The sequence below is a fragment of the Falco rusticolus genome, chromosome 5, assembly GCF_015220075.1.
Source record: "Falco rusticolus isolate bFalRus1 chromosome 5, bFalRus1.pri, whole genome shotgun sequence".
NCBI lineage: Eukaryota > Metazoa > Chordata > Aves > Falconiformes > Falconidae > Falco > Falco rusticolus.
In genome coordinates, this window is record NC_051191.1 from 35640543 (window position 1) to 35668286 (window position 27744).

The window sequence follows — 27744 nt, forward strand, 5'->3', positions numbered from 1 at the left end:
GTTCGCACATTACTTTAGAAAATGTACTGAACAAGACCTGATTGAACATTGCGAAATAAACAATTGTAATAATAAACCAAACTATTTGGTGGACTTTGCAGTTTCAAGGGTAATCAGCAATAACAAAATTCTTGTCTTTATCTTGAAATTCATTAGTAAAGATGTGTGAAACTTGGAAACACTACCAATGCAGCACATTTCTTCCTTTCCCCCTCCACTGTTTATGCTGCAGAATAATGTTTTACTCTGATCGCCAGCCTTTTGTTAGAGATTGGTATTCTCTCCTCCCTTGCACTGATGTAAAAAACTGTTGCTCACCTTTTATACAGGGTCTGACCAGACCTAAACTCCACTTAAGGCAGTGTGACTGGCACCGAATCATTCCTCCCATGCCTGGCAGGGTGCAGATGCAGATTTGACAAAGCCCTTGCTCACAAAGTTTACACTGCACTGGAGGCATCAGCAACCAGAGTCAGGCCCTACTGAGAAGGAAGACGAGGGTCTGCAGCCACAAGCAGAGGGATTGTAGACAGATCGCCTATACCATTTTGTTTAGTACTTCTATCTCAACCGCTTAATTTACCACCTTCTCGGTTCACCTTAATTTGATGCAATCCAAGAGTCAGGATGGAATAGCAGTGGGAAGGCAGCCACAAAAGTGAGCCTGAGGGACGAGCTGCACAAGGTGGATTAGGATCTGCTGACCGCGGCGAGGTCAGGCCAGGTGATGGAGGAGGATCTGCAGCTGGCATGCCACCGCACAGGCTCCAGAAAGGTAAGGGGTCTTATTTTTCCTCTCTCTAAACGCTGTTTTTGTGCCAACGTAACGCTGCCAGCACGGGCATGTTGGTTTTTGGTGTTATTTTTTAACCGGGCAGCCAGTATTCCCCTGGCCTTGCGCTGCATTAGCTCCGCGCGCCCTGCCCGGCTGGCTGACAGGCTGCTGGGCGAACACGCCTGCCCGTCAGCCTCCTCCAGACGGGCAGCACGGGCGGCACAGCGTCCTTACCCTGCCACAGGTCGGGGAAAAGGCTTTTAACGTGGATAAGGCGACGGCCGCGCCCGACCAACATGGCCCCCGAGGGCAGCGCTGTGAGGGCGGGCGACGGCCGGCCCCGACCCGCAAGGCCCCAGAGGGCTTCGCTGTGAGGGCGGGCAGCGGCCGCGCCCGGCCAACATGGCCCCCGAGGGCAGCGCCGCGGGGGGATGTGGCGGGGGGATGTGGCCGGGCCGGGCCGGGCCGCGGCGCTCCCCGCCCCCGCTGGGCGGGCCCCGCGCAGGCGCCCGGGGAGACGGGGCGGGCCAGCCCGGCGGCTTTGCCAGGGAACGGCGGTGTTGACGGCCGCGGCCCGGCAGGCCCGCGCCCCGCCATGCCCGTGCGCTTCAGGGTGAGGCGGCGTGGGGCTGCCGGGCCGCGTCGGGGGCGGGCCGTGCGCTGCCCGGGCGGGCGGGGCCCTGGGCCTGGGGGGCGGCGGGCCCGGTGGCGCCCCGCAGCCGGCAGGAGGAGGGGGTGCAGCCGTTCCGGGGGTGCCACCGGCGAGGCGGGAAGGGGGAGATCCGTGCCCCGAGGCGCGCTGCCCAGTACAGACGGAACGAGTTCAGTCGCGGGGGTTCGGGAGGGATCGGGCTGTGTTTGTTCCCGAAACTTTACTCGGAGATACAGACAGGCCTTTTGCGTACTTCTCGGTACTTCTCTGCTGCAGGGGCTCAGTGAATATAAGAGAAACTTCAAATGGAAAAGCCCAGAGTTTTGTAGCCCTTCCCAGCAGCAGAAGTGCCTGTGGGCCGGACTGCGGTCGGATCAGTTCGGTAAGCGCAGCCCGAGCCGGCTGGGGTCGGGGCGAGCCTGGGCCCGGCGGGGGTCGGTGACCAAGGTGGCTCCTTGGTGCCTGCAGTTCGTGCGCTTCACGCAGTTAAAAGTACATTCCTCGTCATCATTTACAGGGGTCCTCAAACTACGGCCCATGGGCTGGATACAGCCCCCCAGGGTCCTCAGTCCGGCCCCCGGTATTTACAGACGCCCCCGCCGGGGGTTGGGGGGGAACCAAGCAGCCGCAGATGACTGCCTGCCACTGCATCCGCGCGCCGGCCCCCTGGTTAAAAAGTTTGAGGACCCCTGATTTAGGATATGTTTTTGAGTGCCGTATTCTTTCTGGCTACGCTGAAGCTTTCTTTGCATATTAGTGCTTTTAGTGTTAGTAAAACCTGAAAAAATACGTGGTTGCTGCCCAGGTGCGGCCTAAGTTGAGTCCCAAAGGTGAAGCGCAGATGCCGTGTTAACCCATACATTACCTGTAGTGATGGAAACAGTGAGTGAAATTCCATATTTAAGAGACTAACTTTGGGCAAAGTCTTATACAAAGTAAGATTTTTGTGAAGACTTAACAGGAACAACTAACTGAAAAAGATGAGCACTAAAGGAAAAAACTTGTGCTGTAGTCTAGGAGTTAGGGCTTGTAGGCATTATGGCAGGGGAATGTGGGGACTGGAAGCAAAAGACAAAGGAGGTAGCATCTGGATTGAACGACCCGTAGGGAGTTGAGGCATAGGAGTAGGGTGGAGAATGACGACAACTGCAGCGCTCTGAAAAGGAGCGGTAAAAAGTAGGAATTATTGTAGTGGAACAAGACAGATTAACAAGAGAGTGCAGTTCAGTGCAGCGGCACTGTGCAGTCGGAGTCCAGTATATTCATTCCCACGATGTGTTAACTCTTCTAAATTACAGCCTAGTAATTAAGAACTGACTACTGGGAGTAGGGCTTGTTTTTAGTTGAGATGCTAGACATTTTAATAAATAATCTTTTCTTGCTAAACACTATGCTTTATATATATTACTGCTTTCTTCCATTACTGCAAAATACATATTTCTTTAACCTTGCTTTCCCTAGTGCATTGGTCTGTGTATGGGTGCCTGTATTTAAGAGTATAATGTCCTCGAATTCTGAAACACCCAAGCATCCAACCACTAACTTCTTTGTAAAATTGTAATCCATACTTCTTTTTTAGTCAAACAAAACTGCAAATTTTACAAAACTTGCAATAAAGTCATGAGTTAGCAGTACAGCAATTTTTCCTCCTCACGTTGTAGTGATGTTTTTGTCATGCTTGGTGCATCTTTGCATTCATTTTCACTCCTACCTCTTCTGGCCATTTAACGAGCTATGTCTTCAAATGTCACTTGTCACCTCATAGGACTTGCAGGCTTTTATTGATGGTTCACTTAAGGTGCTTCCTGTTGAAACACAGTTAGCAGTTTTGAGAATGACTTGGAACATCACCACAAAAAGTTAACAGCAGCAGGTGCTCTGAGTTCCTTCCTGCTGCTTTTCCAGTGTTTTTCTGCTGGAATTATTTCCTACCACCTGTATGTATGTGTGGTTGGGCATCCAGACATTCTGTATACCTTTCACTGTAGGTTGTTCTCTCTTTCTACATTGCATTTTCATGAGATGGAGGTTTTTCTCTCTCCTAAGAAACTGTTTCTTTCAGCCAGTTAGGGGTCTTCACTTATTTTTCTGTTGCAGTTGAGCGGTTTGCAGTTGGATTATGATTTCCTGCTCTAAATGTGCTCAGTTACTCAATGCTTTTCTTAAAATGGTGAGGTAGTGTTATTTTCATGTGCATGTGCGAAGGCCAGCAATTCTTTACAATAACCTGATACCTAGTTTTGTTACATAGTCTTTTTACAATTTTTTAATTGTTTTTTTGTTTGTACTGTAAAAAGTCACCAGCTGAGATGTTTTTAAATCACAGTTGTATTAGATGGATAGGGATCTGTCAGTGTCCTATTGCAATCGGTGAGAACCTGTTCAACAAGTTGTGTTGTCCATGTGTAATGAGAAGTATTTGTGGCATACTCTTACTGCTGCAGATTGGTTATTCTGTTAACTGCATTCTTTTCACTGTCTGTTAATGTTGTTGTTGTTCGGCTCCCAGAATCAAGCTGCAAAAGATTGTCCTAGGGCCATATTTGCTTTCTAAGGTTTTATCCAACATGGGCCTGGAGCACCATGTTCGCATCCCTCTTTAGTGGAAAGAAAAGGCATTTGCAGGTAGGAAGGAAGGCAGAATTTCATAGACATGCCCATAATTCATAGGCTGTCATTGTTCAGATCCTAAAATAGTTTTTTCTAGTAATCAGTTGTATGATAAACTTCCAGTTTATTCTTGTAGTACTATGTGTTCAATAGAATGTTTTTGTTAAACCTAATGTGTCTTTTTCAGGAATTGCAAGGGAACCAAAATTCATTTCCAAGAGAAGGGTACCTTACCACAATCCACAGATTTCAAAGTTCTTTGAATGGACAGCAGATTGTGATTTGAATGACCCACTTGAAGCTGAAGCTGTTACGACTGCAGAGGGTCACACAGATGACAATAACAGTGCTGTGAATCAGGAAAAAATTGAAACACCAGAAGGACCCAGACTCCCCCCAAAAGTTCAGTCACATTCAGTAGATTGTAGAGGTGAAACAGCTTTTGCCCTTGCAGAAAACAACATGAAGAGATCACCTTCTGCAGCTCCACCAAATCAAAATGAAGCATTTTCATCTCCAAAAAAGGAATTAGAAAAAATGGGTAATGGGGTAAGGGAAGATTTGGGTTTTTTTCTGGTTGTTGTTGTTTGTTTTTTTTTTAATTGACCAGTATAAAAATTACTAATCTGATGATTCACAGTAATTTAATGCACATACACCAGCCTGTGTTGTGTAACTCTTGTCTTAGTTCTGTATTTTGATATTCTACATTGCAGCTTCGCTGTTGGGAGAACAGTACTTTTGAGACCAGATTTTAGTTCCACTTAGGTCAATAGGAATTTGCCCTTCATGTGCCATCACTACTGATTTCAGTTAAACAAGGATTTAGCCAATAGTTACAGACTTTTTGGGGTTGTTGGCTGTAATGAGAAAATGTGCTTTACATTCATGTAATTCATACAACTGAAAGCTAAACCAATGGTTTGAAAGTATGCATCGAAAGATACCTGACTTGCAAAACATTCTAGGAAAGGGAACAATTGGTGTTGTTTTTTGTTTTTTATTTTTTATGTTGTCAGCTTCACAGAGATCTTCAGAGGAAAGCAGGCATGAATATTTATTTAAATACTTTCCCCAGAAATTCTGAATATCAAAGCCAGTTTGTTTGGAAGAGCCCTCATGAAAAGTCACCAATACTTGCGGCTGAAGAGGTAACTTTAAAGAATCCAAAAAGTAAATATTTTCTTTTATATATCAGCAAAGTTGCTTGTCTTCCAGGATTTCCTTGCTTGCTCTTTTAATGGGGGAATGACAGACTTGAATGTTGTTACATGATTATTATTTTTGGTTTTCCTCCCAATACACGGAAGTATTAGACTTGTTTCCCTGTTATTCTTTGTTGTAGTCAGGCCTAATTACTTGTTCTGCTTACGCCTGGTTGTATTCTGTCCTTTCTAACAGGACTGTTTTCTTCTGTTTGCGTTAATTTACCTTAGGGACTGAGATCCTACTCAACATTACCCTTCATTTTTATCATTTTCATGTTACCTAGTATATAGCTAATCAGCAGAGGAATGTTCAGGTGTTCTGTATTGTAATAACATATCTTGCCACTGAAATCATTCAGGTTTCGCTATTTATTCTCATGGTCTTTTATGGGTTAACACAGTTTCTTACTCTCAGTCTCCATCTCTGTGCATGTATGCTTCTAAGCCCTAAAGTGCCTCTCTGTAGTGTTTTTTCTGTCGTGAGGACTGCTTGTGTTTATAGGTAGAGGCTTCTGATTTTAAGATCCTCCTGTGGCATTTTAATACGTCTTATGAGTGTTAGGATTTTCTAGGATTGGAAATGCTGTTATTTCTAATTAGACCACAAGGATGTGTTTTCAGTTCATTGTTACTGGGGTCAGGACTTAGGAGAGACAGTCCATCTTTTGGTCATTCTTCAGTATAAAATGGGCACTTTGCTCTTATTTTGCCTTCTATTTCTTCACTAGGAGCATATACATTAATGGGATTGCTACAGATGGTGCACTTTCTGTTTTTACCCACAGGTAGCAGATTTGTTCTGTAATGGCTTGCAGAGGCAATAAATGTTGATAAGTAGGATCAATCACTATCCTGTCTTTTTCTGTTGGACTTACTGTGAGATACCTGTTTCCCAGCAGTCCCTTATCCAAGGAAAACTCAGTGAAATGCATGACAATCGTATAGAAGCCAAAGGACCGTCTGAGGAAGAGGCAGGTGCCAGAAAGTCACCTTATGGAAAATTTCGTAGAGAATTCCATTTGATTCTATTAGAAATCAGTTTGATAATTTCATTATTGATGCTTGTGAACATTGTGCTATTTCAGAAGAAAGACTGTGGAATCTAAAATAGCAAACTTCTTTTCACAGCTTATACAGAATAAGACGCCATAAGAATAAGTCTGTAGGGACTACAAATCCTTAGATAAATAGAACTTTGCAAAAATTTAAATATATATGAATGTTTGCAGGTTCTAAACTTAAGATGAGAATTTAGTGATAAAAATTATACATCTTAAACAACTGATACTCTTTTCATTGCTCTTGATGTGATGGAGAATATACCTGAATACTGAATAATGATAATACCTTTCCCTTGAAGAGATTCAGTGAAAGTATCCAAGGTAGGTTATAAGTCAGACCTAAACTGTCACAGCAAAGCTGGGGAAAATGTATGCTTGTGACATATGGCATGATGTTTTAATTGGGCACCCCCATGAGGAGATGATACCTGACCATGTATTGGGCAAATTCTCTACCTTGATTTGTGATACAATATTGTTTCGAAAATAGTGGATGGCTCAAATTGCCCAAGCCCTAAGCATCCAGTTCTAAAACACAGAACAGTTGTCTGTTACTTATGGACTGGACATGTACTGAGGACTCACGGCATATGTTTTAAAAAATATGATCCTACATACAACTCTGAAGGTGAACTGTCTTACGAAATAAACAAAACCTCTGTTAGTGAGCTATAGTAAAAACAGCATTTGACCACAGGTTTAATGGTGTCTGACATGGTCACTTTTAAATGTATTTTTATCAGATTAAGTTTCTCTTCAGTTTGTCCTAGAACTTAAATTAGTCTGCATGTGCTGTATTTGTACGCATGGCCATCTCTCTGCTCATATGTGAGTGTGTTTGCATGAATTATTTAACTGGTTTTGAAAATTTAGCCTTAAGTTAAGCAACTCACACTCGTATACTTTTTTGTTTTCTTTCCCCCTAAGGTTATTTGCAACACAAGTAAATCCATGCCTCCATCTAAATCTCCTGCAATTGCTTCTGAAACTGCATATGAGAGGAATTTCAAAGAGTCTTCTCCTGTTAAAGGTCCACAAGACAGAGATGGTTCAGAAGAGAAAGAATTTCCAGTTTGTGAACAAGTAAATATTTCCCTAAAAAAAAAAAAAAAGAAGACATTAGTATACTTCTATAATTCTGATGGTTCTTTTCTGTAACGTGGGGGTGGGTTTATTCAGAAATTTTTTAGTTACATTTTAGAGCTGTTGCTAATGGACTGGACTCAGTAGTGGTTTAGTATAAAAGACTGAAAACAACACTGTACAGCTCTGTTTGCTCTTAGGGGTTTCTTTAGCGGGTTCTGTAGTTTCTGTAGTGCATTTGTTCAGTGTACAATGACATTTTAAGTGTGTTTTTCCTGTCACCTTAATTTATGAGTTTTCAAGTGGTTTGTTTTATCTTTTTTTCTTTTTTCTTTTTTTTTTTAAATTGAAAATCGAAATACTGGTTTTAGTCATTAGGATAGTTTCTAAAATATAAATCTTGGATTTATGCTCTCTTTGGTACCAGTGTAGTCTCTTGGTATGCAGGAGGGCTGAGTGGGAGGTCTGGAACTTTTTGGATCTCATAAATCAGACATAGTGTGAATTAAAAAAAAATACTTTGGTGAATGGAAGATGCCACAATTGGAACTGATTTTCAGTCAGTAGTAATTTGAAGAAACATGGAGGCAGGGTTACAATTAATTTCCCTTTGCCTTGATAAGTTGCAAGGTAAGTAACTGTATTTAGCACAGGGCTGTAACAGGGCGTTGTGTAGCCTACATGGGCTGTTACTCAGTTCAGAACATTAAAATGTCTTTTGTGAAAGTAATTTGGCTGAGGCCTTGCATTTCCTTGCCTTGCTGTTGGCTTGGACAAACTTAAGTGGACTTTTAGGAAACATTGCTACGGCTGTTTTACCAGATACATTTAATGAAAATGGAATTGTTTCAGACTGAGACCTTCTAAAACCAGGTGAGAGCAATTTAGACTGCATGACAGCTAACCTGTTTTGCAAGGTGGACATATGAATGTCTATGTTTGTAGCAAGTTGCCAAGTGTAGTGTTGTCTAAATTTCTGCAGGTTAGCTAACCATCCTTCAGGTAGAAGGACCACATACAAGTCTCTTCAGTACCCATTTCTGTTCCCTGATAAAACAGAAAGAGCCATTGTCATTGCCCATTGCTGAGCAAAATGCATACTTAATGTGGACTGCCTGTAGCTCAGTTTAAACCGTTGGTACTTCTGAGGCTCTTAAAGACAATTGTTGGCTTAGAGACTTGATCATTTACAACTCATAAATCTCATCTGGGAATGAGGAATTTTATGTCCCTTTTGTCTCTTTTAGCAGATGTGAAGAAAGCTTGAAAGGCATGAAGCTTTCAGGAAGCATTTCTTTGTAATACTGGAAATTCAGGTTATGTTTTCCCAAGAGAGCTAACAAAATGAAGGAAGAGAAGGCATGAGAAGGGAATTTTGGTGAAAGTGTCAAAACCTTTTTGTTTCTACTGGTGTCTCTTCTGTGATTAATAATTTGAAAATGTTTTGGGGGATTTTGGTGGGCTTTTTTTTTTCTTTTTATTTTTTTCTTCTTCTTGAATTTGAACATTATGTGTGAAGATCTGTACCTGAATCAGAAATCATGCTTGAGATTTCCAAGAGGATAAAATAAGCAGGAAAAAAAATATCTTTGATGTGAAAACTGAAGGAGTCAGTCTGACCCTTTATTAACCAGAATGGCAGCAAATTAAAAAGTTGCCTTTTGGTTTATTATGAATGGGTTTATATTTCTTGAGTATAAAGCTAAGAGGTTGTGGTTTTTTTTTTAATTACAAATTCCAGAAATATACATGTTAAATCTTACACCAGGTTAGAATGCACAGCTATCATTTTATTTCTGTGTTTTGTGTTAAATTCATTTTATAAAGCATACAAAATGGATTGTCAAACTGGCTGAATGTTGTACTCGGAACCTTAGCTTTGGCATTTCGCTAATTTATTTTCGTATTAACAAAGCAACGTAATATTCTTGTTTGCATTAAATATGCAAAACAGCTAACACTAAAAATAATCTTTTTGTGAAAACTTGATGTCAAAAGGAATATGAGGGTTTTCAGATTGTTAATTAATGTGTTATTTTTAAAATTATCTTTGCCTTAGAATAAGAGGGAAGAACCATTTCAAAAGCCAGCAGAAGATGCAGCAAAACAAGGGAAATCAGAACAGAAACATCCTAAACAAAAAAATAAGCAACATACCAATCCAAAGCCCTTCTCTGTACATGCAAGTCGTGGGTATGTATAAAATAGGAAAAATAGCTTAGTGAATAGGTATATGGCAGCCTGATGTTTAGAATTATGGATGATGGATTTTAACAACACCATACTACAGCTAGCTGCAGGAGCAAATGCCCCCTTGCAGTACTGGGATTGAGCTTCCTGTGGGTACATCTAAAGATGGTGTTAATTTCCATCCCCTTTTTGGGGCAGTGAGAGTGGAAGCTTATCGTGAGTGAGAGTGTGGTTATCCACACTCGTTCAGTTGAGTCTTCTGATGCAATAATAATATTACTAATAAATTTAACGTGCATGAAATTACACTGGTGTAGTGCTGCTACTTCAGTGAGTGCTTTGGACGTTGTAGTCACCTTTGAAACTGCTCTCCCGTGCTTGTTTGTCACACCTTAAAACTGTGGTGATTGTACTTCACGTATGTTTTTTCTAGTCTGTACCACCACCTGTCCCAGAGTAACAAAAGCAAACACATGACGTAAAGGGGAGGAAAGAAATCTGTCCCATTTAGGGTAATCTGACAAGCATAGAAATAAATTAAATTGTATGTTACTGAGCACTATCAAAGTATCTTTTTTCTTCTGCCACACACCTACATTGCAGGAACTGAACTCGTTTCCATTTTCTACATATCTGAGATATGCTAAGAGAAATAAAAGCCCAGAGTGGATGTAGGTTTTAAAATGCACAAATTAATCCATCTCTGCTGTCTTTGTGCTTACTGTATGTCCCAGTGATTGCTTTCATTTGCATGACTTTCTGGCAGCGTTAAGGCATTAGATTAAAGATAGGAGAGGAGACTTACCTAGGTCTGAATGCTGTTGGATATCAGGAGATAATTACAAAATGATCACCTGGAATTCTATGAAATAAAACTGCTTTTTTGGAAAAGTGAGTGGCTATAATGTAGGCAAAACCCTTAACTCCAGTTTTCATAGCTCTTTGATATATTAGATTGTAGTCAGTTTTGCAGTGAGCAGTGTGTAAAATTCTTGATCATTTGCTATGACTTTTTTCATTTAAGGGCAAATTTCTGCCTTTACGCCTTCAGTGTGGTAGCACAAGGCAAAGTTTTCTAAAACAGTCACTGGGCAGGTAACTGGCAAAATGTGCAGGTTCTCAATATGCAGACAGGACTGTCACTTTGTATGCAAGCTGTATTGCATGACCTGCTTTTGCAGCAGAATGACTGGGATCAAGGCATGGCAGTGATGTGTTTTTTGAGCTAATCCATTAATTTTGCAATCAAAACTGAAGGAAATTGTCAGTTTCAAAGAACAGCACATATGGAAAGAAGGGGTTTTTTTGTACTGGTATTTTTCTTTTTACAAGGTGCATTTTATTCTTTGACTTCAGGCCTTTATGATCCGTTTCGGAAGAAGAACTGAAAAAGAGAGATTAAAATAAAGTTAGTAGTGTTCTGAAGCAAGATTAAAAACAAAAACCTGTTCAGATTTAAGCTGATAAATCCACAGTTCAGTGCTTAAGGACTTGAAGTATTGCTTATTGCCTGCTATAGGTTAGATGATGTTAATTTTTCTGTGTGTGGCAGTAGGGAAAAAGAATCCATCTTTTCAAGTGCTGAGGCCTTTTGAAGATCAAAGCCAGTAGGACCTACATGAATTTTACTGATCATTGTTCTGGTAGTCAGGTGTTTCTAGCCCCAAGAGTTTACACACATACCCCCTCTGCTCTGATATGCAGAGTGCCTCTAGAGTGAAGTTCATAGAAAGAAAGGGCTTGGATACGTTAGTGCAAACCAGACATTTTAACTTAAATGCACCTTCCATCAGTGACTTAAACCAAGGTGCTGTGCTTTGCCTGAAGTGATTGAGACTGATGCGTGTGTTATGATCTGCTGATACGGCTGTCAGGGCAAAAGCTTCTGGCAGAAGGGTTGTGAGGAAAAACCAACAGGAGTAACTACGGGAAGAGCCACCAGCTCTGAGCCTTTTCACAGCTTTCCTAGTTGTGTTGGTATGGATGAATTGTGTTTCAAAGCATGTCTTTCACATCTCAACCCTGGCATTTAAATGCAAATCTACTTAAGATTGTTGATATAACTCTTTTAAAGAGTATTCTGGATAGCAAGCTTTACTTTTTCCATCTTTTTTTTTTTTTCCCTCCCTCATTCTTGATTTCTTAGGAAGATGAACACTGAATATAGGTCAAAATTTTTGTCTCCAGCCCAGTATTTCTACAAAGATGGAGCTTGGTATCGTATTAGGAGTAAAGTTCCCAACCAGGTGAGTATTCTTAAAAAATCTGAAACCTGAGTATGATTTGTATTTTGATTTATAGATGCAAAATCTTTGAATTGTGGTGTTTATAAGATACAGTTTTGAGACTGTAATGCTCATGACTAAGCTCCCAAACATGAGTATACAAAGACAATTAGGTCCTGACAAGTCAGTATACTATATAGCAAAAAAAAATTAGAGATGATGTGACTTAAAGAATATATTAATGTGACATCCAAAGTGAGGGAGGAGTTTTGTTTCCCTTACACAGTATGTACAAGCTTTGATTGGGCAGGGCCAGCTCGGTTGGCAGATCCTCTAGCTGTGACTAACCAGGTGGCTTTTGCTGAATGTGTGTTCTGATGTTTGAAGGTCCCACCACCCATTGCTTTCAGTGTAGTCTTTAGCGGTCTGTTGTATTGTTGGATTTTCCTGGAGACTGGTGCATGACTGAGGGTGAGATACACCCACTCGTTGCCATGCTCTTTGGCCCAGGTGTCTATGAGGTTGTTTTGGAAATGAGCCTGGTTGTCTGACTCAATTCTTTCTGGAGTACCATGTCACCTTAAGACTCGCTTTTCAAGGCCCAGGATCGTGTTCCAGGCAGTGATATGGGGCACAGGGTATGTTTCTATCTATCTGATGGTTGCTTCTACCGTTAGCACATGGCACGTGCCTTGATGGGTTTGTGGGAGTGTGATAATAGTTGATCTGCCAGGTCTCCCCACGTTTATATTTTGGCCATCGTTCTCCATACCAGAGAGGCTTTAAACGCTTGGCTTGCTTAATTGCAGTGCATGTTTCGAATTCATGGATAACCCGTGCAGTAGTTTCCATGGTCAAGTCCACCCATCTGTGTTGCATCTTCTCTTTGATGGCCTGAGATCTGCTTGAGCCACATCAGTCTCGGCAGCCTGATCTATCTGCTGATTGCTTTGATGTTCTTCAGTGGCCCAGCTCTTGGGTGCATGAGCATGTGCGTGACATACCTTCACAAGGTTCTCCACCAGGGCAGTGACATCTTGCCACAATGCAACAGTCCAGATGGGTTTATCTCTGCATCCACTGTGTGCTGCTGAAATGTGAGTTTCCTCATCACTTGGGACCAAGCTGATGTGGAAGGTGGAACTGGAGCAAATGGCTCTAGGGTGTTGCTCTTTGAGATTTTAAAATAAAGTTCTCTGAGAACTGCAGTAGTAGTGTGGTAGCGTTCAGTTCTGTGTTTTCTCATTGGACTTAACCTAGCAAGTAATTTTATTTTTAGGCAAAAAGAGGTATATATTGAATACATACAAAATAATGAGAAATAGGTCTTGGAGTTTAAAGTATATCGTAGCATTCACTGATTTGTAATCAAATTTTGTATATGTGTGCATCAGGTAATCAGTTCTGTGCAAACAGCCTCAAGAGGATATTAGAGGACTGAAAACAAGCAATATTTTTATTTTTGTTATGTATTGATACATGCATTAGATTTACCGTAACTAAGGCTGTAGAATATTCTGAATTATTGCATTCAGCCTAAGTGGTATACAGAATGCTTCTGTAGAATATTATGTCATTTTAATGGCATGTAAGATTGAATGTTGCATCAGTTACATTCAAAACAGGAGCAGTGCTCAGCTTCAAGAGCAGCTAACTGGTAGGCAAGTAAAGGGAAAGGGATGTGTTGCCTTGGAGTACGTTGTGTTTGCGGCACAGCTGCCGGGAGGAGTCACTGCAGTACAGTCGAGGGAAGGAATGAGGGGACTGCAAGTGGAGGATGGATGTTCTGTTTTACCAGGCAGGATCCTTTAGAGGTTGTGTTTCAGAGATGTTGGAAGTACGTATGTGCACCATTTAATTAGAATGTATGAGAACCAACAGATTCCCACACTGTAGACTTTTCCATGGAGATTTTCTAGCTGACAGGGGAATTACAGGAGACTAGAAAGAAGTCACTTGGCAGTAGACATGAAGAATTAGAAAAAGAATTATCAGAATTTTTATGGCCTTCTAAATGAAGGAGTAGCTGGAAGAACCAAACTAATTTTTATAATAACAAATATTTATTGATGACAAATGTGCTTAGATTACACATTTGTGATTACATACATGTTTTTATGTATGCATGCTTACATTAGATCTTAGTATGAGTTCATGTAGAAGAGCCTTTTGTAATTGGAATTACGTGAATTTCTCCCGTCTCTGTTAGACTTCAAACCCCATGCCTGTGAGCATGCGTGGTGGTTTAACCCCAGCACGCAGCTGAGCCCCACACAGCCAGTTGTTCACTCCCCTGCAGTGGGATAGAGGATAGAACTGGGAAGGTAAAAGTGAGAAAACTTGTGGGTTGGGATGAAGACAGTTTAATAGGTAAAGCAAAAGCCGTGTGCATGAGCAAAGCAAAACACAGAATTCACTCGCTACTTCCCGTGGGCAGGCAGGCGTTCAGCCACCTCCCAGAAAGTGGGGTACCATCGTGTGTAATGGTTACTTGGGAAGACAAGCACTGCAACTCCAAATGTCTCCTCCTTCCTTCTTCCCTCAGCTTTTCTTGCAGGGTGTGATGCCATATGGTATGGAGTATCCCTTTGGTCAGTTGGGGTCAGTTGTCCCAGCTGTCCCCTTCCAGTGTCTTGTGCATCCCCAGCCTGCTCACTGGCAGGGCAGTCTGAGAAGCAGAAAAGGCCTTGATGCTGTGTAAGCATTGCTCAGCAGTAACTAAAATATCCCTTTGTTTACGAACTCTTGTTTTCAGCACAAATCCAAAACATAGCAACATAGGAGTTGCTATGAGGAAATTTAACTCTATCCCAGCCAAGACCAGTACAGCATATCAAACTAGTTTTGCTAGTAGGCAAAGAATTAACATTTAGCTTGTGTAAATGTGTTCCCGTGTAGGATTTTTTTCTATATGGCATTTTAAAATTTGCTGTTGTCTTGTTAGTATTTCCATATGCATCACTGAGGGTTATAATTCTTAAGAAGCTTCTTGTGGGTGTCGTAAAAGCAGAGAACCGGGTTAAAGCTTGGAATTTTCCAGTCTTCAAGACAGGTTGGAAGAAAAACAAGGTTAATTCTTAAAACCTCTGATAATACAAGAATAAAAATTGTGATAGACCTGATTCTTGGCCAAACTTGTTTTTCTTGTAGCATCCATCAACTTTTTTGTTTTAAGAACCGCACGATAGGATCCAGCATGGCTAAAATAGCAGGACTGAATAAAGTATTTCATTCACAGTTGAGATATAAGAAAGAATCTAGCCATTTGAGAGATGTGTTAACAGCAGGTTAAGTGCATTGGTTTTATTGTAAAGCAACAAAGGTACTTTGGCCATTCACAGTATAGGCTGCCCAATAGTCCTTTTGGTTTCTACATGACTTGATTCTGGTTCCTGTGCTAATGCACAGACATGAAATGTTCTTCAAACCTGTATCTAACCTCTACATCTGGTGGGTTGTGGAGACTCACCCCTGCCAAAGGTGCCTGCAGAGCATCTCTCACTTAGTCTAAGTGATTAGATGATAAGCTCTGACTGATTCAGTCTGGTTTCCCCCTCAGTTGCGACCACACATGGGTAACTTTGGGTCTGTAGTTCTGAGCCCAAACAGGTGAACACCGTAATAGAATCCTGGTATGACCTTAGCTGTAGCAATTATTCCTGGACTGCTACTCTACAATATATTATTTTTTTTTCAGCAGTTGAATGAAAAAATCTCTTTGAATTATGCTTTTGAAAAATTAATGCAGACAATACATAATCACAGTAGGACTCTCTGGGGCCTGTGTCCTGCTGAGATAATGCTGCCCGCTGAGTCACTGAAGGACACAGTTGTCCTTTGTACTTCTTCACAATTTACTGGAAACATGGTATTCTTCCTCCCCCTGCAGTGTCCCGTTGCTCTGGATTTATATTCCTTCTGTTGTGTCTATCATAATTAATTTTTCATTCTTCTTGAAGTGAATAACCCAGTAAATCACTTGCACCTCAAACTTTAAACTGTCCTCTTAAAATGAGAAGCATCTATTTTTAATGGGCTTTTCTTTGGAAGTTTTGTGGGTCAAATTGTGGGATGTTAGCTGGTGTGGGCTTAGTGGGTTTCCATCTGCTGCATCCAGTTAGTTTTAGTGGGTTTAGCAGAATTTGGCCTGCTAACTCTGTTCGTTACAGGAAGAATGATGCAAAGTCTATAATGAAAGAAGACCAAATAAGAAAAGCTATGTAAATGTGCTAGGGGAAATGGGGGAATGTCAGTATTTGTTTCCTGCTCTTTGACAAAATACTTTTCTCCTGTGAACCATTTTTTAGTAAGCCAGAATTCAGACAATATCACAAAGTTATTTTAAATAACTTAAACCATAAAATTTTGTTGTTGCTTTTTCTTCCTGCACTTTAATTGTGTTTGGGTGGAGGACACAAATGGTGTGAGTGTTTAAATAGTTTTAACCATAAAAACGATAGTGTATAATCAGCAGTATAACCTCTAAAGAGAGGGCTCATCACTTTTATTATTTTAAGACTAAACCTGACATCTGAACAGTTTTGTATCTCATTACTACAGTTACTGGTAGCCTAGAAAGAATGATTTTTTTATTATGTCTTACAGTCGCATCAAGAGTTTTCATGTTATCATTAGCTCCTTGCTAAGTTTAATATAGCTAGAGACAGTTGCAGTTTTCACAGTTTGCAAACTCAGTATTACACATGCACATAGACCTGTTGACTTGAAATAATCATAAATTAGTGGTGAATGTACTTTTGAGTGCTAATGCATAGAAACCTAAATCAGTTTCCTCAAGCTTGGCAAGAACTGGTGAAATACCAGTGCTGATACTTGTTTTACAGCTATTAAACTGAATCTTAGGGAGGCAGCATAGAGCTATGTTGACAGATTTTTAGTATTTAATTTCTCACTTAGACTGTAATAAAGTTACAAGGGCGATAATAACAATACAGTGTTGAAAGACAAATAAGAAATTTAAAAATAATTCTGTATTCCTCTTTTTAGGCATCTCAAAACACCCTAAATTCCATGTGGTATATGGAGGTTGGTTGCATTTAAGTTCCTGTTTCAGTGTTTGGAGCACTTGTCTGCTGATGGAAAAATTAGAATCCAGCACTAAACTTACTCATAGTTGTTGCATAACTTTTCGTGCTAATTGAATGAATAATTGACAGTCTTGCTTTGTCTTCGTGGCTCAAACAGGCTTACTAAATACATACTTTTGTTATTTTTGCTTTCCTTATGTTGCATTTACTGCAGCATGCAGTGTTTGTGCTGTGGGTGGCCCTATTTTATGAGTAACTTGCCTTTCTCCTCTAGCTGCCATTAGCTAATGCAAATACTTTATAATAGCCTATTAGTGAACTTTAAACAGACATGCAACTCATGAAACTTTGATGTGTAGGTGAGAGAACTTCGAGAAAGAGCAAAGGCTTACAGGCAACGAGTAGAGGGAACACACTTCTCCCGATATCATCTTAATCAGATCCTGTCCGATAATAACAGTCTTTGGGATGTGTCCTCAAATTCCAGTTCAGAAGAAGGCATCAGCCACAACATCAGAGCACTAGATCTTGCTGGGTAAGGTTGTCGTTCCTGCCTATTATTCTTCAGCTTTGAAACAGAGTAAAATGCTGAATATAGACTTAGCATAGTTGTGAGATTTTGGATGTTTGACTTTATTCAAGATGGAATTGGACAGGGTGCTTGATCATCTCATCTAGGCTCCCTTTCCCCATAGAAAGTTGGACCAAATGGTCTTTCAAGGACCCTTCCAACCTAGATTTTTGTACAGTTCTATGATATGTAAATTCTGCAGAACAGATGAGGGCATTTGCCTTTTCACAGGTACATCAGTTGATGTGTGCTCAAATTGAAAATGAGGCAAAGTTCAGTCTTCTGGAAGAAGAGAAAGTTACTCCTTTATAATTGTCTACAAGTGCATATTTGGTGTGGCAACCTTAGTCTCATCAAGTCTGGAGGAATTTCACACTTGAGTCATACTGAAGTAATACTCTTCTTTCCACTGGAATGATAAGGAAATATGTTTTGTGTACTCAGATGTTATTAATGTTCTTGTGCAGATTAATTAAACTTGTGGTCAAGTCTCAGACACCATTTAATTCTGAGATGTAGACTTAGGAACTGGAATGGTGTACATCCATTTTCTCCTTTCTTTGAAGGCCATCAGAATTGGCAGATGTTAAATCCCTTGCCAGGAAAATTCAGAATTAGTATTTTAGTAAAATGTACAGGCTGCTATTGCTGAAGCAAGGAGGAAAATAAAAGCAATTTGTCTTCTCTGAGATGTGATTTAAAAACAGCGCCCTGAGTGCCTCTCTTTGTAGTCCACTTAGACTGCGTACACACAGTAGTCCTCTGTGTGTGAGAGAGATCTACCCATGTGCATGACTGTAGCTCTAATACGGGTTAGTGGATGATGTGATGGAAAACATTATTTATTACACTACAATGTGTGATATTAAGTATGGTGTAAATTTTTTGGTTTACTGGTTTGATTTTTTATCTGTGAAATACACATCATAGAATCATGTAATTGTTTGGAATGAAAGGAACCTTAAAGATCATCTACGTCATCTGCCATGGGCAGGGACACCTTCTCTACTGGACCAGGTTGCTCAAAGCTCCATCCAACCCGACCTTGAACGCTTCCAGGGATGGGGCAGCCACAACTTCTCTGGGCAACCTGCTCCAGTGTCTTGCCACCCTCACAGTAAAGAATTTCTTTATAATATCTAATCTAAATCTATCCTCTTACAGCTTAAAGCCATTACCCCTTGCCCTATCACTACATGCCCTTGTAAAAAGTCCCTCTCCAGCTTTCTTGTAACCCTCTTAGGTACTGGAAAGCTGCTGTTCCCCAGGCTCAGCAACCCCAATGCTCTCATCCTGTCTTCATAGGAGAGGTGCTTCAGCCCTCTGATCATGTTTGTAGTCCTCCTCTGGACTCACTTCATCAGATCCATGCCCTTATTATGTTGGGGGCCCCACAGCTGAACACAGTACTCCAGGTGGGGTCTCATGAGAGTGGAGTAGAGGGGGAGCATCATCTCCCTTGACCTGCTGCTTGTGGTTCTTGTGATACAGCCCAGGATACAGTTGGCTTTCTGGGATGCAAGTGTATGTTGCCAGCTCATGCTGAGCTTCTCATACACTAGCATCCCCCTAGTCTTTCTCCTCAGGGCTGTTCTCAATCCATTCTCTGCCCAGCCTATATTTGGGCTTGGAGTTGCCCTGACCCACATGCAGGACCTTGCACTTGGCCTGGTTGAACTTCATTAAGTTCTCACAGGCCCACCTCTCAAGCCTGTCAAGGTCCCTCTGGATGGCATCCCTTCCCTCCAGCGTGCCGACCACACCACACAGCTTGGTGTCGTTGGCAAGCTTGCTGAGGGCACACTCAATCCCAATGTCTGTGTTGTTGACAAAGATGTTAAACACCACTGGAAGATGTTAAACAGATCCTCTTACTGATCTCATTTCTGTGCACTGGGCTAATTTATGCAGATTTCTGGGAGCAGCTGAGAGTTTTAAGTTGTGCCTAAAGAGTAGTTTCAAACTGCTTGGCTTTCAGAATTGTGCCGTCAGGCAGTCCCTATGCACGGAACTAGTTATTTTTTGAGCACTTCTGATAATCTAACTTGTTTAAATTGGAAGAAGAGCCCTAATTTTACATTGCATTTTTGGAAATGGTAATCCAGAAAGAATTTTCATAGACTAGTTTGAAAATGGGTTGTGCTTAAACGTCAGGTAAAACTTCAGTGTAAATTTAACCATTCATCATGTCTACTATACCACTTTTTCATATCTGAGCTGTACTTTTGGCAAAGGACTGAACTGGATGAATGTATTCTGCATAGACACATACATATTGTGGAAGTCAATAGTATGGAACACTGCTTTCTTTCTTACCTAGAATTTCTGAAAAAGAGACTGCACCAAGCCCCAGAACTCTGCAGCAACCTGACTCCCAAGAACAGCCACACCAGGACAGCACTGAGAAGAAGGACATGTCAGATGCTTTAACTGTTCCTGTCAAAAGGCGTTTAGTTTGGAGTGAACAAGAAGGTACTGAAGAAAGGGAGAATCAACAATCAACAGAAAAGGAAGAAGACCAAGATGAACAGACTGCAGTCGTGGCTCAGCAGTTAGAAGAGAAGAATAAGGATGCCAGTGAAGATAAGAAAATTGAAGGGTAAAGCTGAACTTTTTTGTGGTGTATATATGTAATTTTTTCCTCTAACATCTCAACAATTTGTAGGTTAACTCATTTTTGGTTTTAAATGAGATTTATTTAAGAGAGTATAAGTTGGTGTGACATTACTTTTGTTTTTAATAGTATGTTAAGGAATGAGAAGGTTCAAGACACTGAGCTGCTTGATGAAAATGGATCTGTCATTAGGAATACTGGATTTCTAACTTGCAAGATGGAAGTATGTAGAAGCATGAACAATGCTGATGGTTTTTTTTCCCAAAACTATAAAATTTGTAGTATGGGCCTCTCAGAACAGACTGTTCATTACACAGCAGCCAAGTGTAGTGAAAATTAAAGCTTACCATTTGCTTCAAATTGAAAGTGTAGTGTTGATAGGACTGAAAGGATAGGACGCATGCTAATATTGTACTTAAGCATCTGTTTTTCTTAAATATTCATGGGAAAAGATAAAGGGCTTGGGGAAAAAAAATAACTAGCATCCAGTAGTTGCAGGTGATTATGTTACTGAGCACAGGTGAGAAGATGGTGGAGCAGTATACAGAAATAATAAGAGGTCAATTCAGTATGTGCATAGTACAGTACGTAGCACTGTATTTGACTGTGGAAGGACCCATCTTATATCTAATTACAGAAGTCTCTGGCATTTTACTGTGCAAATTTTGCATACTTTTTTTCAGTAGAACAATATTTTAGTTTGGTCGATATTTAAATCTGAATAACTTTGGCCCTTGTCACCGTACTATCTAAGCATTTTGTATTCCTTACTGGGTTTTATCTTTGGTGTTTCAGGACAAATTAAAGGTAAGGAATTTTAATTGTCTCCTTTGGCGATAATATTCTGTATGTAAAACCCAGGCAAAGAAAAGACTGAGGTGCTAGACTCATATAGAAATTAAATTCAGGCTTTCACAACCATCATCCTGAAAACGTTTCTAAGTTTCTTTCTAATTCTAGAGATTATCTAGTTCATAGGTGTGTCTCTGAGTCTCTGATTGACATTGAAGATTTTCCTTCATCCCGCAGTGTGGTCGTGTGTGTGCTGAGATATGCTCTGGACTTGGCCGTGCAGAGCAGCTGAACACCTGCGCATTACCTGTGCCCGCTTGAGAGCTAGAAATGAGGCATTCTTTGCCTACATGTCCTAAGAGCTTGTCTAGCATGCACTGATAGGATCAGGTTCCTTGCACAGTGTGGATATGCAACCACCTGCTTTTGAAATGCACCTGGAGGAAGAAGACAGAAGTGGTAGTGCTGATGTGTTTAATAACCTGGGAGCTAGAGCGATTACATAAGCGTGGGATACTTGGTTTCAGTTCTACTACATTGACTGAAAAGAGTCAAACTCAGATTCCCACCTCTAAGGTGGCCACCGGGTTCAAAGTTTTTCTGGTTGAGTACTCTTTCCAGCCCTCCTGTTGAGTTTCTGCTAATGCGCAGCAATACATTCAAAGTTTATTGGGACAGAGGGAGCCAGAATTTGCACATTGAGACTGTTTATGTATTTTATCCAGTTACATTAAAAAAAAAATAAAATACAGAAACTGTGTTTTAGAGGCTCAGGGGCTGGAATCCAGGACTCCCCATTGCAAACATATGTTTTAGCTACAGGCTGTTAGTGTTTTATGGCGCTGTCTTGCCGTAGGCTTCATTGTAGGAATGTATTAGAAACTAAATGCATGAGTGCAAGAACCTGAGTCCTTAGCTAATATTTTAGTTATTTCTCTTTTTTTTTTTTTTTTTTTTCTTTCCAGTGAGAATGCCTTAGTATTGAATTCTTCTGCAGCTGTGTCAGATTCTTCGTCTGTATCCTCGAGGACAGGCGGCAGGCTTCCTACTCCAAAGCTGAGAGCACTTGGTGGAGCTCAGAGGACTCATCATGATCTCACTACCCCAGCCGTTGGTAAAAAGACTTTTAAATGCAAAGCAGTATTTCAAGAACTAACTAAAAAAAAGGACATGTATGAATTGATTTATTAGGTTATTTAAGGTAATAAAGCATTTTTCATCTTCTCCACTACAATAGGAGGTGCAGTTCTAGTATCTCCTCCAAGATGCAAGTCTTCATCTTCACAGTGGAGAACACAAGGTTTAGGAACAGAGCCTTCTTCAGCTAAGCAAGGTGCAAGAGAAGCTTCAAAAAGAAGGTCCTTCCAGGTGAGTCAGAAAAGAGATTTACCATTATGCATTTAGGAATGTGCTTTTTAAGTAATTATGAATAATCTATTTAATAAATCGTTTTATTGAGTTGCCATTTACTATTCTAAAATTCTCAGCATCTGTGACTATAAAAGGCTGATGTCTGAATAAATAATTTTTTTTGTAGTGTTAAGCAAGGAGTTAAAAATTTTGGAGTGAGCTCCAGTTTGGTTTTTTCTGCTAAATGCACAGGATCTGTTCAAAAAAAAAAAGTAGATAAGTTACCATCAGGAGTTGTTCATTTCCCCATTAATGTTCCTGTAGCTTGCCACTGACATAGGGCACAGCTCCAGATTCCTTGACTTGGAAGAAATTCAAGGAGAGGTTGGCTGCCTATGTACAAGATAGGTGAATGTGCCATAATAGTTTCATTCTCCTTACTTTTGTGCTTCTTTTACTTCGCAGTTTGCATAGTTACTAAAAGGAAAATAGAAACATATAGGAGTTGTTTAACTGTCTTCCTCTCAAAATTGTGATTTTTTTTTTTTTTGTCAAGTTGCACTTAGTCTGCATTCTACAAACACAGCTAGCATTTCACTGTGTATGTCTTCTGTACTTAAGTTCTGTAATAGAAGGAGACACAATTGCATGAGAAGTTGGTTATGTAGGTTTAAAATATACAAACACAGTTTTTTGCTGTGAAAAAAATATGCCTTTGGTTTGACCTGACTGGATTACTTTCAGACCGTGTTAAATACGTTATTAGGAATACATTTTCTTTAAGTTGTCTCACAAGCTTGAAATACTTATTCTTCCAGTACCTTCATGAGAAGTGTAACAGTGTAAGGCCAACATTTGGTGCATATGTAGGGATCTGTGCTGGAAGGCTGTATATGAGATGTTGGGGTTTTGTGGTTGGGGTTTTTTTGTTGTTTGTTTGTTTGTTTGGGATTTTTTTTCTCTTTTTTTTTTTCCCCTTTTTCTATTGTGTTTTAGCCTGGTGTGGAAGTGAAAGCTGCTTCACTCCTTACCTCTCCACCTGCTGGGCTGGGAACTATGGATCCTCTGCCACTTAGGCAGCATCAGTGGTCTCCTAACAGTGTTACTGATGAGCAAGTTCCTCTTGCTGCAGCCCATCAAGAGCATTCACCTACATCTCCTGTGCTGAAGACAGCCAAAAGCTGCTCTATGCCTTACTGGAGTCCCTCTCGTCGTATTCAAGGGACTCTCAAGGATCCAGAATTCCAGCATAATGGTGGGTTTTGTGTATTAACTGGCTGTGATAGAGTGCTGCAGGATGGAAATGTCTACTGTGCAGTGTTCAGGACAAGAGAGTGCTGAGCTTGCTGCCTTACAGACTCTACAAAGAATGTGTTGTTTGTAAACAAAAGCTTTTCTACTATATGTTTAGTCTTGCTGAGGAACTGTGCACAACTCTCCACCTTAGTTTCACCTTTCACTAATGTTGTATTCTAATTGTCTGTTGTCTAATTTTGCCTTACTAGTTTCAAGAAGTACTTACTCATTATGAGAGTAATTTGGTTTAGCATGGACAGTTGTAATTTTTAATCTTTAGGCTACAACTGGATGCGTTTCCAGCTGCAGTTACCAACAGTGGTACGTAACTGGGGACCTTTATAGTGTCATGTTTTTTTGCAGGAGTTCTGGATTTCTGAGAGATAAGCTCCTTAAATGTTTCTGCAGGATATGCAAACAAAAAAGGCATATATGAAAGGTTTATTGGATATTGAAAAAAGCCATTTCTTGGCTGAGAAGGAAATTGTGCTGGAGCATTTCAAAGATTTTAAACAATGTTTAGGGTACTGGGGACATAAATTTGATAAAGAAAAGCACCCTTCACCCTGTTGTCAAAATAAAGTTTATGTGCTTAAGTCCCCCTTCCAGAAAGACTTTTTGTAGCTGCTTAAGGTCCCACAGTTCTTGGTCCTTTTACTATGAAGATTAGCTAAACTAAAGTAGCATTTCCATTCTAGAATGGAACAAGTAGCTCTCAGGTTAGGTAGGATGGTGAAATCCAGAGAATTTCCTTGGAAAGAGGTTAGAATCGGTGCTGTGTTCTAGCTTTCCACCTTAAGTACAGTTCACTAAGGTAACTTGTAGCACCTACCAGAGATATGTACCTTGAGAATAATACAGTGGAGTAAGTTTCTTTTACCTTAACCTAAAGGAGTCTTGTGGAGTTTTCGGTATGTTTGCCACTTATACAACTCACGTTTTGGAAATAGTGTTGTAACATTTTTAAATGTGCTAAAATGAAGTATTATCCTTTGTCTATTTTGAAATGATTCAAAACTGTGCCTTTGACTTTCTGTCTTAGGGAATGTTGGCAATCCAAAAATGAGATCTTTCCAGTTACCCCTTCAGGAAAGAAACTATAATGATCAAGGTATTTCTCATCCCAAAGTATTATTGTATCATGTGTATATTACCTAGATTAATTTTAACTCTTGCACTATTGTGAGAAGTTTCTGAATGCAGTAAGTAATGCTAGTTTATGTGTTTGCATGAATAACTACTTCATTATTTCATCAAAATTGAAAATATTCATCCTAGTAATCTGAAGTGTAGATATGAAGGTGTCTTCTAGTATGAATAAATCATTAAATGTGGTTGAAAATTAAATAGACAATTGTAGCTCAATATAGTTGCTGTAGCTTGCTCGGTTCCATACCTAAAATTGTTGCTTCCTCACACATTTTTTTAAGCCTTTCTGTTGATAGCAACAGAAGCAAACTGCAAAATGATCACAGCCGAGGTTGCAACTGCAGTAACTTCTGTTGCAACTTTAAAAAGGTATCGAAAAATTTTAAATGAAAGATTTTACTTGTGAGACTTCAGCACCAGATATGCAGCATAAAATGATTTCTCTGGCTTTAATTTTCACACCTGTTCTTCTGCTCAGTGCATTAGTGGTGCTTACGGCATCCTGTTATTCTGATTGCTGTTTTGGCCTTTTTTTCTGTTTACTGTGAAGTTAACCTAGGGGAGCAGCCAGTGCACAGCCCACCAGTGCATCTTCCTGGCCCTTCTGTGGGCAGACAAAATATACTCAGTAGCGTGAGTCAACCAAGAGCACTGTAGCCTCATTAGCTTGATCTGCTATACATTATTTCTTTGCATGGTATATGAGGCTGAGCTTGGTGTGGTGCTGTGCTAGTTGCAATCACCTGTGTTTAGTTCAGATTAGAGTATGGGCAGAGCAAGCTTGTATCTGATTGCAGTTTATTTATAGATATACCCCAGAGCAACCAAAAGCTTTTTTCTGTACGCCTTGTGCTTGTTTGCTCCTTGGTTTTAACCAAGATTCTGGCTGATTCTCTATTTTACTCATTGCAGTTGACTGGAAAATGTGTGGGTTGTGCAGATGGCTCAGCCAAGCATCTGTGTGTCTACATAAAACATGCAAAATCCTATAGTAGTCTGCAGCTTCCCACAAGCTTGCTGCACACAGACTAAGTGCTGTAATTGCTGTTTCTTTTTTTTCCCCCTTTTTTTGCCCTTACGAGCCGAAAGATGATGTATGAGCTTTCAGAAACAGGTGCAATGTGCCAACTTACAGATATTTCATATGCCCATATTTGTTCATGTACATACAACCTGGGAGTTATTCCAATGACACGTCTGTTTGCAGAAGTGCATTTAGCAGTTTTCTCGTACATGGGAATATAGTTATTATGCATAGTGTATGAGCCGGGTACGGGCTGTTTAGATCACTGTATTTTAAGAATTTAGAAATACTGTTGAAAAGTTAATTGAAACACTGACAAAGTACAGGTCCTCTTAGGATTGAGTTGTGGAATTTTTTCGGGGTTTTTTTTTTGGTTTTTGGAAATTTTTTTGGTGGTGGAGGACAGGACTGGGAAGTAGTGATACCGTTCTTTTTAATCCGTTGCAGGAGAATGGGTGTAATTAAGGTCATTTTTCATAGAGAGCATCTTGACAGAGCTGTAGCAACATTTTAATAATGATGCTAAAGTATAATGTTGTGCTTTATCAGAGAAGCAGCGTCCAAGCTGCTTAATTTTAAGAGTTCTGCTGGGTGCGAAGTGGACCTTGTATTCAAAAGGAAGACCTTTCAAAAGTACATTTTTAAAGCATGCTTCTTCTTGTCTTTGTATTAAACTTCCTGTTTTCTTCGGCTTGTGACACAGTAGCCAGGTTTGGCATAGAAGGGCTCTTTTGGCAACATAGGTTCTGGTATTCTAGTCATGCGTTATTCTAAGGTTGTCTGCTTTGCTTGAAACAGTGGGTTGCTTTCATGAATACGTTATTATCAGAGTCTAGTCCATACAGACTTCAGTGGCAGAGGAGCAATTTCTGAGGTCTTCTGACACAGGAGAGTAAATGTAAAGATGACTTGGAGAATTGGGCAGTTCCCAGGTGACAGTAAGGATCTCTCTCATTCTTGAGTTTGTCAAGAGTTGGGCATGTAGCTCTCCTAAACTTACCTCGCACCCTGGTAGCTTTCTAGTGAGATTCTTCTCCAGCATATCGGTTACCAAGTAATACAATTAAAGTGTATTGCGGTACTATTTTAGCATCTGTTGTGAAAGAGGGCATAAACATATTTGCACTTTCAAAGCCTGCCCTGAATGTCAACTGTGTTTTAATATGTATATTTAATCTTCGTATTTACTTTTTCCCTTGTTGCTTTTCATCACAGATGACAGGTTGTCTCAGATTTCTGCTCGCTCGGCAGCATCTAGCTCTCTTGCATCTCAGATACTGGAACGAGCTCAGAAGAGGAAGGATTTCTGGGGCAAGACATAATACCTCCCACCTGTTGTACAGAAGCTGTTCTGTAAAATTATTTATTTTTTTTTTTATAGTTTGTAGTGTACATTTCAAAGAATTGTCATTGTAGATATCATGTAGCATCCTTTCACTTATGACTAATGTGGCCCAACGCTTAGGACTTGCCATCCCAATGTAAAATTTCAATATTTAAACCAGTGTTGAAAATGTAGGTCCTTTACATCTGAGAGTTATGTCTTAATTCATTATATCACAACAGCCATGTGGGGTTTTATTTTTTTTACAGTGGCACCTCTTGAAACCGAGATAATTATTTTTTTATGCAACCTGCGTGTTACTTTTCAAGGTATTCTGCTGCAGCTGTGCAGTATGACCTGGGACAGTATTCAGGGGCAACACCATCATTCACCAAACACCTCCCTTGATTTTAACCAGCTATCCGTGGTATGTTTGTTTATGTTACTTTATGAATTGTCAGTACAACACAGTGCTGTAACAAAAGGTTACTACTTACTGGTACTTTTAACCTGTTACCAAAAAATTATTTCTTAATGAAGCTAGCATGGAAAATACAGGAGTTTAAGAAAAGGACACTTAAGTGCTAGGGTTTGTTCACGATCCACATTTTTTTGGCCAGCATGACTGTTACAATTCAATGTGTACAGTATTGCAGTTTGTCAGATGTACTGATGTGAACATTTGTCTTATTGTGGGCAAGATCTGTGTTCGGTGTTAATTTCAACTTCTGTAGAAAAAGCAACCTCAGCCACCTTAAACAGTGGCCTCCTC

At 40.3% G+C, this 27744-nt stretch overlaps 1 protein-coding gene across 5 annotated transcripts; it reads left to right on the forward strand.

Moving 5' to 3' along the window:
* The first annotated feature begins 511 nt into the window (after positions 1-511).
* MDM1 (Mdm1 nuclear protein) lies at positions 512-27483 on the forward strand. 5 transcript variants are annotated; one of them, XM_037389114.1, is made up of 15 exons: positions 514-775; positions 1704-1809; positions 4225-4586; positions 5057-5188; positions 7234-7389; positions 9449-9582; positions 11726-11825; positions 16812-16850; positions 17212-17387; positions 19744-20022; positions 21795-21943; positions 22067-22197; positions 23176-23434; positions 24518-24586; positions 26864-27483. In XM_037389114.1, exons 1-15 carry the CDS (start codon positions 728-730, stop codon positions 26968-26970), a joined length of 2247 nt encoding a protein of 748 aa, XP_037245011.1. In that variant the 5' UTR covers positions 514-727; the 3' UTR covers positions 26971-27483. The 5 variants fall into 5 exon arrangements, with proteins under 5 accessions (XP_037245013.1, XP_037245011.1, XP_037245012.1 ...); XM_037389115.1 differs by lacking the exon at positions 514-775 and adding an exon at positions 1292-1388; XM_037389116.1 differs by lacking the exon at positions 16812-16850 and having other exon boundaries at positions 512-775.
* Positions 27484-27744: the final 261 nt, after the last annotated feature.